This window comes from Molothrus aeneus, chromosome 6 (assembly GCF_037042795.1).
Source record: "Molothrus aeneus isolate 106 chromosome 6, BPBGC_Maene_1.0, whole genome shotgun sequence".
Classification (NCBI taxonomy): domain Eukaryota; kingdom Metazoa; phylum Chordata; class Aves; order Passeriformes; family Icteridae; genus Molothrus; species Molothrus aeneus.
Window position 1 is genome coordinate 12,082,201 of NC_089651.1, and position 12,723 is coordinate 12,094,923.

Below are 12,723 nucleotides of genomic sequence, written 5' to 3' on the forward strand. Positions count from 1 at the left end.
TGCTAACTAAACCAATTCCTTTTGAAATCAAGCTTGAATGAGCTTGTTAATAAAATGGGTCTGTTTTACTCCCATAAATGGCCCTTTTTATTTTCCTTTTATTTTTCTTTTTCCCAGAAGCCGGTCTGATTTTTACCATCTAAAAATCCCAGCGTTGTGGCTACTATCCAATTCTCCCCTTGATTTAAGAGGCTTTGCCATGTAGAGTTTTTCTTTGAGGGGTTTTCTTCTTTTGAGGTCTCTGGCAGCGGTGGGGGTATTCATAGTTATTACTGCCTAGAGAAGGCAGGATTTCAGGATTACCCCTCCCAGAAGTCCTGGTGCATCGCAAGGAGGATACTTGCTGCCTTGTAGATATCAGCCCCTTGCTTTGCATCCCTGAAGGCCACTCGGGAAGCTGGGCCATGGCCATTGGCCTCAGGAGCAGCTGCCCATCTTTCAGCTTGGGGCCTTAGGGCTGTGTGCCGGCCCCAGTGTGACACTAGGATTGCCCCAGTGGTGTGAGAACTGCGGACTTGGGTTTCCACTCCGGGTTTGTGAGCAAAAAGCTTCCTTGGCAAGCACGCTCTGTGGTGCCAAGAAGCAGTGGAGACTCAGTAATACTCTTATGTGGGTCTTCATAGATATCATTGAGGATGAAGGGGCAGACTGAAAAAATAACAACAATAATAATGTTTCTGACTTGATGTGTTGTGGCATCACGTCAACTTATGTCAGGGAGGTAACAGCATTTTGTATGTTTGAAGTGACATAATATAACTTGACTGATGCAACATGACTTGATATTAGAAAATAGTGGTTCACAGTGGAACTCTGGCAGGTATCTTCCCCGAACAAATGTTAGGAACTGAGAGAAGAGGGACAAGAGGGGTGGGGGAGAGAAAGGTTGAGAGAGAAAAACTTCAAGGCTCTCATTTTAGTCAGTTTCACTGTGTAAATCACAGCAGAATTTGCTGTGGGCAAGCCAACCTACGCACCGTGCAGCGCATTTATATATTTCAAGATAATGAGAGTTAAGATATTTCTGAAATACGTAAATGTTTTGATCGCAAAGACCAGATTTCTGCTTAAAAAAGTAAACTGACATCAGGTAGCGTGATTAATTCCAACAGATTGTGTTAATTGTAGTTGACTTAAATTGCTGTACAAATGTGTTGGGGGTTAGAAAACTTTTTTTTTTTAATTGTTGGTGTGTGAAATGAGTAAGCAGATAAAGTGTTTAAAAAAAAATCTGTTTGCACAGGGAGTAATCCAGCCTCTTTGACATGATGGAGCAGTAAAGGAATAAAATGTACATTGATCCAGTACTGCATATTTTTTCATGAGTACATTATGTCTGCTAGTTTGCTCTGCTGCAGAAGTCAGCTGTGACAGACAATGGCTAACTTCATTTTTATCAAAACCTTGCCTTTCATGTAGTTACCAAATAGTGGAAGTTGAAATGTACCATATATTTTGGGGTAATTCTGTCCTTTTTGAAGGTGGCAGGGTTGAAAAGTACACAGAAAGAAGGATGGAACATTTTTGGAGTTCACCATTTTCTGGTGGAGGCCAATAGTATATTGGAAGTGGTAAAGTGCTTCAAATCTAAAAAAAGCTGTGGCTTTGTTAGTTTTTGCGTGGATCCTTTTAACTATTAGACTTTAATCTTTGGGTTAAAGTCCTCCTTCTTTCTAGCTTGTGACACTTCCTAAAAGAAAGTGATTATTTATGGTGGTTGCACTCTTAACGCTAAAATACATATTCAGCACTTGCAAACTAGTATCACTGGGAAACAGGAGTTGTTGGGAGCACTGGATGAAAACAGCTCAATGTAAACCGATACATTTAACATCAAATATTCTCAAGGACTGTTAGGATTAAGTATTGTGAATGAAGGGGGAAGGAAAAGCCACTTCAGCTGGGGATAAGGAATCTAATTAAAAATCGGTATTAAGGATATATAACTTGAGCCCGCTATCATGCTCTTTAGAGTACTGTTGTATCAGTAAAGGGAAGGAAGAAGTATCATTAAAGCAGAAATGAAATGTTTTCTCAGATTAAAAGACTGAGATGAGTGAAACGGTGCTGTTGATCTTGGTAGCGGAGTGTCTGATCCCGCAATCCTTGTGAGAGCCAGTGGAGACAACAGATAGGAATGAGAGTTGCAGGATGTAGGATAAAAGACGTGGGCCCCCAACTTGTCATTTTATATCTGAGCATGATGGCATTTCTGAAAAGTGGAGCAAACCTGTTAAGTGTTTGTATCGCTTCTGATTAGGTAAATTCATTTTAATATCAACCTAGTGAAAATGGAGCTGCGTTCTCCAGAGTAGTACACCCTGAAACCAATACCAACGCGTGAAAACAAACCCAAAATGTTTGCACAGAAAATCCGTATCAAGTTTTAGGTCACCAGAGATGTGTGAAATGTAGCTGGGAGCGGCGGGGGCTGGCGTAACATCAGCTGCGGAGAGTTGAGAGCCTCTGACCTGCCCGAGCTGCTGCGGGGCGCCAGCCACAATCCGTGCTCGCAGGGAGGGAGCAGGGCTGAAGCAGGGCCGGAGCATCCCTGCGCCCCGGGCCCGCGGAGCGCACGGCGGCGGCGCAGGTGGCCCCGCGGCCGGCGGCACCTGGGCGGGGGCCGGGCGGGCTGCAGGTGGTGCTGCTGAGCCGGGAAGCCGCGCTCCGCCAGGAAATCCCGGCAGGAGCTCCAGAGGGGGCCCTGGGAAACGCGTGCATTTATTCATCGCAAGTGTGCAAGGCTCACCAATTGAGAGGCAGAGGCAGCGCTAGTCGGGTTTAGGTATTCTAGCCTCTGCGAATGTAATTTCGGATTTAGATTCAGCTTAAATCCAAAGGGAAAACACTTTATAAGGCTGAAAGCTGTGTAGTTGCAACAGCCAGGGTTATGAGCTATCAAAGGCAATTACATTAAAATAGATTATACTGTGTAAATTGAGCCATTTAGAAGGTGAGAACCAAAGAAACAGCTCTTCTTTCTAAAACCCCCTTCTTTCTAAATTGCAGTTTTAGTTCCTTGCAATTCTGAGGCACAAAAGTAGGTGAGACTGCTTTTGTATCTGCAAAGTGCTTTATTTCTGAGTGTAATTCTAACTGAGTGCAATCTAGGTTAAAAGCTGGACAACTGGGTAATTAGAGCTCACTTGCTGCTAAAGGACGATCAGCTGTACCGTAGCTCATTTGTGTTCCCAGAGACTTGCTCTCCTCTCCCCTGAGCGGAGGCTGCTGGAGAAGAAGCATCTGTGCCCGGACTTTTCTTGATTGCGGAGATGATGGTGCTGGACAAGGAGGACGGTAGGTGGGCTGAGATTGTGTAAGCCTGTGCTCGGTGTCTTCTGTGTGCTGCTAATGTAGAAATAAATAGTTTTGAAACAGACGTGCGCTGTGCATTTCAGAGTATTCTGCTCTGAGCTTCTGATGTTTTTCTCTTGTGTAGGTAAAAGCGTGCTTGCTCTTTATTTTTTTTTTAATCTCATTTCTGACATGATCGGACAGCCAAGAAGTGTTTACTCCGGGCTCTGTTTGCTGAAGGACGTAGCAGAAACAGCTTGATTTTTTTTTTAAATATCTATGTAGATTTTTCTTTCTGCAAGTTACTCTAATATATCCATTGTAGCCTGTTTGTTTTAACAGCTTTATTTGTAAATCTAATTTTGAGATTTTTCTTTCCCTTTCATTTGCATGCCATTTAGGTCTCTTTAATGTGCGCCTTTAATATCTATTTCTCACAGCTTTTCTTCATAGCTATAAACATAATGACAATAAGCTAATAAGCCTCTGTGGCAAAAAAAAAAAAAAAAGCGTTGGTTTATTCTAAGAATTTACTCTTCTTTTAATAGCAGAAGTGGAGGTTCATTTGGGATGTAATTTCATGAATGAAGCTGAAGGAGAGCTTAACTGATTTTAGGACTTCACATATGCTTATTTTTTTAAGCTGACTAGTCCTTATCAAGGATGCTTAAGGGGAACAAATTGATGTGAGGAAGATCAGTGTTAGTTAGCAGCCTGAATGACCTGATGCTATCTTTTGCACATTGCCTGCCAGGGTGTGCAACTTAACTGCTCAGTCATCAGTAGTTTCTGGGATGAAGGTGGTAAGTTCAATCACAACTTTTTAATGAGGTGGGTTTTTTTTGCTGAGGCTGTTTTGTGGCTTAGGTCTTCCCTCACAGCTCGTGCACTGAAAGCAAGGATTAAAACTGAGGCAGAGCAGAAGGCTTCTGCAGCCATCCACATGGACTTGTATCCATGGCGCTGCCTCTTGCCAAGGACCTCCGCCTTGGTGGCACTTTGTGCGTGGAAAGTGGGAACTGCATCTTAACTTTTAACAGGCATTTCTACCTGTTATCTCCTTATTTCATTCTACCTGTATAAATGGATGAAGTGGGCCATGTAATGGACTTCCCTGATCTTTTAAAATTTATTTCGGGAACCTCTTTAAAAGTGTTTAAAAAAAAGGTCGTAGGCTGTCGCCATTGGAAAATAAGAGAAATTACTGAATATTTGTAAGACTGTAGACAGGAAATAGCTTTTCACAGGGAGCAAAAGAGCTTGGAGAAATTGGAAGTTGGGCATTTTGGCAGTAGCATTGATTTTACTTGAAAATATATATATATATATATATATATATATACTGCTTTTTAAAATATTTATGAGAAAAATAACTTGTAATTCAAAGTCACTTACTTTCCTGTGTCGGAATCATGCTAACTGTGTTTTGTGACTAGTACTGAAAGCTGCTCAATGCTATTAAGTTGAAATTATATTATTTTTATTCCACAACCCATATCTGTCTTCTTGTATTTTACAACTGAATTAGTACTGCACTGCAGAATAATTAGGAAGGCTTGACTATTGAAAGACCAGAAGTCTTCTAAAGTTTCTCTTCCCTCTCTCCTTTCCTTGCCTCCCAAAAAAGGGAGTATTTTAGACCTAGCATTTTGAGGTCTTACCTCATTGTAAGTTTGATTTCTAAAATTCTCCCTGTGGCATATTCATGCATGTAGAATTTGAATCTAGTTTCTGGGATGGCATGTGAGGTTTTGTTTCATGAAGCATGTGGGACTATGAAAAAAAATGAGAGCTTTTCAGAAAGACTTGACACCTTTAAAATATGAGACCAAGCAGAAATGTATCATTATCAGTGCCCCCTTGTATGCAGATTCAATCATATTTGGACTAAGAGTTGACCAATGTGAGATCAAAGTCCCTGTATAAGTTGTCATGCCCTTCTGAATTTATTCCGTGGTAATTAAGTTGGCATGTCAAAACTGTGAAATAATCTTATTCGCGGGGAGAAAAAAAACCCTAAATCATGGGCTTTATTTCTGTTAAGATATTGTAAGTTCCTTTGTTAACACAGTAGAACTTGAAAAAAAAAAGAGTAGATGTGGAGCATCTGTTACACATCTTCTAGATCAGCTTTGCAGTTGACTGGCCTGTGGATAAAAGACACGCTAAGTGCTTGAGTATTGCTTATGCTGGGAAAACAAATGAAGCTAACGGGGTTTCAAAGGCTTTGAAGCAGTGTCACTCTCAGAGGTGTTCAGTTGTTTTCTTTGGCAATATAAGTTGAAGCAAGCTAGTTTACTTTATTAGAGGCATAAGGCTACTCTTGTAACCTTCCTCTGACTAAGATGAATTTGGCTGGCTGACCTTATTTCTTGCTGGACCACACGTGTTGTGCTGGGTTTGGGTTTTTGGGGGGTTTTTCTTCCCCTCTTTAGGATTCATCTCTTTTAAAGGGCGGCAGCATTTTCTGTATTTTGTTAAATCTCCCTTTTCAATTTGTGCCTCCCTACAGAACTATGTTCTGCTATGATGGAGCAATGCAAATCAAGTAGAATAGCCCAAATTAATTCTTCACATTGGCGGCAGTATGATTGCCTGCATGGAATCAATAATGCATCATAGAGGGATCAAATTTTGGAGTATAATGTGTGAATAATGCTTGACACAAAACAAAAATTCAGTCATCATAATAGCAATTAGGAAAAAGCTGCAGCTTATCCCAGCTGTAATCTCTGTTAACAATGAAGCACAGCCTGGTAATCAGCATGTATGGTATGAAATGCACTAATAGAAATCACGGCTCTTTGTTATGTGTGTGGGGGGTGAAAGTTTCCTTTTCAGCTAACTTGTGCTGTGTTAACCAGACATGGCATCCTTCAACCAAATTGTGGAGTGTGTGTGCACTTGTAAAAACACTGATCAGCTGCGTGTTCATCCCGATGTTTGCATAGACAGGAGCCCCCCAAATCACGGGTCCTTTGTGTTTTTAAGCAGAACTCTGATTAAACAGATCACAAGAGTAGGCTGAGTAAAATATCAGAGGACTCCATTAAACGTGTACCTTGGTTTTATATAGAAAGAGAATTTCATAGTTTCTTTAAAAATTAAAAGAAAAATGTGGTTACTCAGTGGTTGTGTGCATTGGGGTTGGAGAATGGGTCTAAGGTTGATGGGAGGTATTTAGGGAAATGAATATTAGGTAATTGGAAACTGGATTAGTGGCAGCAGTTGGGTTCCCTGTTGTGTGAAAGCCCATCTTGCCCCACACAGAAGGTAAAAAACCACAGCATTTGGAATTGGAAAAGCAGAGAAATGGATTGTATAATGTCAGTGACAGGACTTGTGCCACAGCACCCTGCCCGGACAGCGGGGCTGTGGGCTGGCTTCACAAGGGACTGTGCCAGCTGCCATATGGAGGTACCTATAGATAGGTAGATGGATATGGAGCGACACCTATCTCCAGCAACACAGGTCCAGGCAGTCCTGTTCTGTGGATAAAAATCATGATCCACACAAATTGTGCCACATAGCTGTTCTGCGTGCTGCTGGTGTCTTTTGTTTCCCTTCGAGCGTACCTTTCTCAGGTGTGCCTGTTGAGGAGTCATGCAGAGTGAGAAAGGGAGGTGGCACGGTGGCTTTTCCTCATGAGACATGGAATTTAACTTTTCTGTTGCCTAATGTTCCTGAAGCTCTCTTTTTCCTTTTTATCTCCTGTGCCACTGTATGTCAGACCCTCTCTGTGGTCCACCGATGTCTAGCTTACCATGTGTGAAGAATCCCTACACATCTTCCCAGACATCAGCTTATTCAAAAGCTGACTGATGAACGTTACCAAAGACCTTATTTTTGCCTCTTTAGCTGAGTTACCTGTTGGTTTTTTGAGGGCTTGATCTTCACACATGTGGTTTTGGTGTGGTTTTAGAGGTTTGGTCTGCCTTTAGTTCATGACACAGGGTCCTTTTGTGACTCAGAATTACAGCAATGGATTAAAATATTTGTGAAGAGGAGATAAAAAGTTGTAAAAGAAGCATTCTAAATAAAATTGGAGCACATTTGGCAGCAGAGCATGAGACTTGGTTTGGCCATAAAGGACTAAAAAACCATTTGGACTGTTTCTCCAAAGCTGACCAAGTGTGGAGTTAGAGGTAGTTCTTCCTGGAGATGCCCTCTGCCCTTGAAATGGCAAATATGGAAGCACAGCAGAAACATGGGGTAGTAAAGTAATGGCCTAAACCTATTCAAGAAATGGAGGCTACTGTGGTTGGAGCACTGATAACCTAGATATCCATTAAAATAAATCTCATCCTATGGGAAGGAGTGAAAGGAGGTAGCAGGCCTAAGAGGAGCAGACTGCTTTGTATAGGAGTATGGCAGGCAATCAAAAAGTTCCTAGTGTTTGTTCACACTAGATGGCTGAAGGATCTGGATAGGATGTCATCATACTTCACCCCCAGATGCTGCTGACATGTGATAATTGCCTGGTTGACATAACAAGCGTTGAAACAGTGTAAGGACATTTTTCAGCTTGGGTAATAGGACAAAGGAAGCAGCTTGTTCTTGGAAATCAGTTTGCTCTAATTTTGCTTTAATGCAGTAGAAAGTGTACTTGATACCCTGGCAGCAGAACATAATTCGTCTTCTTTGGAGTTAGTGTTAAATTTTATTATCTTTATAAATACAATGTGAACATGTCAGCCTGTTTGTCACAGCCATTCCAAAAATGCTCTCTTATGGTAGAATCTTCGGAAAAATTCCTTTTAAGAGCAGTGCATTATTAATAAAGTAATCCATTAGGTCTGGTGATAAAGGGTCACAGCAGAGTCTGAAATACGTTTCTTAAATGGTTAAGAAATTTATCATGGTTGGAGGATTAATTGATTTCATTTGGAAGCTTTCTTAAGGTTTTCAGGCGTTGTGTTTAGAGAGGGTTTTATTCTCTTTGGAAATATGCTTGCTGCTCAAAGTTTTGCTTCGCTGTCATTAGCATGAATATTTCTGCTAAAGGCAAACTGTTCTTTAGCATTATGACTGATTGCATCTGCGAGGAGTCCTCCTTAGGTAAAGAATATGAAAGTTTATGGCAAATAAGGTATTGTACTTGAAATCAATCAGAATAGTGGCATCAAGCATTAAGTGTTGCAGTACAAGAATAAAGAAGGCACTGCAGATGCTGCTAAATGCTGAACTATAAAACTCCAATGGGTCTATATCTTTTAAAAATTGGACAGAATTGTCATCATTTAGAATACATAGACATAGTTTTAAACCGTATAGAAATCACTGCCCCCAACTTCAATAATGTGCGTAACTGTTGCCAGGGAATGATTTATTCAGTGAATGTAGCTCCTATTCACTGAAGACGACTTGGGGGTGGAGGGAAGGGCGTTTTGAAATGAAAGTTATTCACTATTAGATTAACATAATTAAACCTATCTGAGAAGAATTCACCACAGCTACCGGTTTTTTAGTTCTCTGTGTGCGTGTTTTCTCTGTCCTCCAGTGGGATGACTCCCAAGCCCAAGTTTCCAAGCACGATGTGGGGTGCTATCCATGCAAACAGATGCTCAACTCTCCAGTGAATGTTCTTGCAAACTATTTTCTACTTACATTCCATATCAAAGCAGATAATGGATACTCATGCCCAAATTTAGAGGGTTTTTAAGTTTCATTGAGTATTTTCGAGTTCTTTAGACCAATATTCAGAGTTCCTTGTGTGCTAATCAAACTCTGAAAGTGTGATTTGGGCAGTGAAAGTATTATTTGTCTTCCTTTTAAACAATTTATATCAACAGTTCTAGTTTCTCTTAGAGAAAAAGTGGATGATTGTTGCATATTCATGACTGAACTGCAGAGAACTTGGACCAGCATTAAACAATTAACCCTCTCGCCAACATCCATTTGAGTAGAAGCCAGGGATGTTCCTACTTGGTTTATTATGGATCTGAGATATAGAAATGTATTCCGGAGGACTGTGTTTCTAATAAATAAAAAGGCATAATGAGAATGTAACTGGGAAGGAAGACAAAAGCAGCCATGCTTTAAATTGTTAATGATGGTGCCAGTGGCTGCAGCTTTACCACAGCTGTTTAAATTGATCAGCTAGTGAAAATGTTTTGTTTTGGCATTTTCCCTGCATGTGCAACTCTTTCGAAGGGACTTCTGGAAGCTTTTCAAAAGGGAATCATGATCTTTTTTTAAACTAGGCTTAGAGCACCAGAGCTTCCAGTATTTTGGGATGCAATATTTAAGGATGCAGTTCAGTTTTTCTTTTGTAAAGTTTTTGGCTGATGAGCCATTATTTCTCCTAGATATCCTTTACCGCTTTTTTCCCCCTCCACAAACACTACAAATGACTCCCTACCCATAAAAGCTGAGGGAACAGCACACTTCCTAGCTGTTCTTTTTTCTTTTTTTTTTTCCCCATCTCTATTTTACTGATACTACAGAGTTTGATCAGAACAGCAGAAAGGGGCTATATCAATTTGCTATGCATCTTTTGGTCAAGCATCCAGTGTGAAATTGTTCTATAAAATGTACTTTTTTAGAGGGAACTCGCTCCTAATTTCTTTCCTGGTTGGCTCTACCTTGCAGCTGAAGTGGGTTAAGCAACACCTCTTTATCACTTGTATCCTTTCCTTCCATTCCAGAGAAATGGGTATACCTCTGAAAAAGATGCAATCTCTTCAAGGCAGGTAGGGAGGAGAAGATGGACTTTGTGTGTGTTCACAAGTGATGTGGTGGAGAAGAGATGTTTGGGCAGAGGACTGGCTTGAGCTGGTGAGCCTTGGTGTCTTTCCCAGAGCACCTCCTGCCTTGAGCTCATGAGCAGAGCTGCCTGGGACCTTGTGTGAAGCCTCTTCCTGGCATTCCTGGTGGCAGGTGACTCCTGGACAGGCCATGCTGTAGATAATGTTGAGCAGCCAGGTTTCTGCATTAATGTACTTGCAGTGAGGGTGGGTACTGAACATTATTCAGGATCCATTATATATTTATCCTTATAGTCCTTTGTGGAAAATGATTTCTGTAAGTACCCTGTTACGGTTATGAAAGCCTAAATAAGCATCAGTCTCAAACCCTTTGACCTGTCTGCACAGAATGGAGATCTGTTTTGAAAAGGACTCCTTTATATCTGTTTTTACTCCATGCCCTTCCATTCATTTGCCTATACAAAGCAATAAAGGGTAAAACCAAAGTAACATAAATTGGTCTGTCTTCCTGAATCCATGTCTCGCTAATGTACCCAGATTAACTCAACTGTAAATTGTCTCCTTTGGATGTCGTGTCTTGCTAAAAGTTTCCTATATGATTCATGATTTGGATTGCTTTTAACAGCTATTGGCTAAGCAATATGGTAAATGTACAAGGTGATGCAATTGGCATTAGTGAGAGGATGCACAGGAGCATGTAATGCAGTCAATACTACATTAACTACTGATGCCCAATTACAGAAACTGGAAGAGTGGCTTTTAGGAGCATTAGGACTTGCAGAAGAGCTGAGATCACCTGCCGCTCCTTGCCTAAAAGCTTCACCCTTTACGCGCTGGGATCAAAGCAAACATTTAGTTGCTATTTTGTCATGTATAACAACGAAGGTATTCCCACCCCCCCCCCCTTTTTTTTCCAAAAAGTGTCACACTGATGCTTTTAGCACATGTAAAATCCTATCTCTGTATTTCAAGACTCTACTTCCATCTCCTGGGGCAAGACTTTATTTGAATAAAAACTCTTTAACCACCTCTGCATTTATTGTTTCTCTGAAGCTTACTATTTCAGCCAGTTTTATTTTAAAGAAATACTAAGTGATATTTAGAGTGTCCTATTTCAGTGTGCCAGAGTGGGCTCCCCATCGCTCCCCCCAGCTTCTTTCCCTTTTCTAATCTGTATGTGATTGTTTGTGACCTCAGCTGGCTCCAAGTCTCTAAAAAGTGTTTTAAAATACAACCAGATACCACATAAAACAGGATATTTGAGTGTGTAACCTTTCTGCAGTCCACATTCAGATTAAGCACACATTGTTTCCACCACTGCTTTTAAACCCATTTGCAGGAGATGGCAAAGGACCACATTATACTAAAAAACAGTGCATACTTTCAGATTGAGCTGTGTGATCACAGCTTCTAAATCTATTTTAAAAATAATGAGCAATGTCGCTGTTACATGGCAAAGCTAGCAACCCACAAAGTTCCTCTGGACTTGGAGCGAGATGGGAAATTAAGCAGCTCTAAGAACACTGAAATATTTTAATATAAAAGACAGCTGGCAGGTGGCTTATTGCTCTTGTTGCAGCATTTGTCTTTACTTCCAGCTATGATACTTGGCATATCACTGCTGCTTTTAATCCTCAAAGCATTTTGCAGTACTGAGGAATTTGTGCTCCCCAAGTGATCATCCCCCGGAACTCCGGCCTGGATATCTGGGGGATGTGCCTGACCCCCATGAGGCCTGGGTGGACTTTTGTGTTTTAGCTGTCCCTGGTTTGTTCCTCTCTGCTGGGCCTGGGTCCCACCTTGCCTTCTGTCCCATGCTGGGTTAGGAGGTCAGACCACTGCAGAAGAAGGGAGAAATAACTTCTGGATCTCCTGGGAAGGACAGAGTGCTATTGAAGCAATTGCTCTCCTTAACTGTTTTGGGGGCAGTTTTATTGATCCCCTCTCAATTGGCAATTTTAATTTTGGGGTTTTTTTCATCTCGGAGGTCCTGTCCAAGCAATTGCAAATTGTTGAAGAAAATCCTTCGCTGTCTTCCTGCCATAATTATGGGCATTGGTCACATTCCCCTCCTGCTCCTGCCGTGACTGTGAGCAAGGGGCTCATGGCCCTCTTCCATTTTCTGGGGGCAACAGAAAAAACAGGGTAAGGCTGCGCTGTAAAACATCCTGATGGTCTACAGGCATTTTCTCAGTGACCTTTTTTTTTTTTTGGTAGATGGTGCCTTAAGTTCTCAGCCGGAGTTGTGTCCCTTGTCCGCGTTGTGTTTGCTGCGGAGCCCCCGGAGCTCTGCCCCATAACAGGGCTGGTCCGGGCTGGTGGCTGCGGCCGGGGGCAGAGGAGGAGCCTGTTATTTTTAAGCCTGACTGTTGCTTTCAGGTGCCGATCGATGCTCTTTTGAACGTCTGGGGGAGGAGAGCAGAAGGTGACCTGCTGGTTTTCCCCTTGCACTAATGTGTTTAAAAGGTGGCACCAGCAGCGGGGGCGTGCGGGAACTCGGCTGAGCTGTGCCTTCAGCGCGCTTGAAACGCAGACGAGTATCCTGAGCTTGATGCACTTTCCAAGCTGTACAAACAATGTTTGAAAAGTCTGAAGTACCCAGCAGGGCGAGTCAAAACGTCCTTGAGCAACTTTGTATTTAGACAGTGTTTTCTCTGTGCCTTTGATCAGGAGGGAACAGATGTGCCTCCTCTCATGTGTGTGTTTGTGCACACCCCCTGAT

General features: G+C 41.8%; 1 protein-coding gene across 8 annotated transcripts in view; it reads left to right on the forward strand.

The window, feature by feature from the left end:
• Positions 1-12,723, forward strand: part of LMO1 (LIM domain only 1) — a 73,513-nt gene that overhangs the window by 16,037 nt on the left and 44,753 nt on the right. For 2 of the 8 annotated variants that reach the window (XM_066551387.1, XM_066551391.1), the window contains exon 1: positions 2,725-3,297. The exons of 3 other annotated variants lie outside the window; for them this stretch is intronic. In XM_066551387.1, coding sequence (XP_066407484.1) covers positions 3,273-3,297 — 25 coding nt within the window. In that variant the 5' untranslated portion in view covers positions 2,725-3,272. Of the gene's footprint in view, positions 1-2,723; positions 3,298-12,723 lie in introns of those variants that run through there. 3 more of the 8 variants (XM_066551390.1, XM_066551389.1, XM_066551392.1) reach the window with 3 other exon arrangements.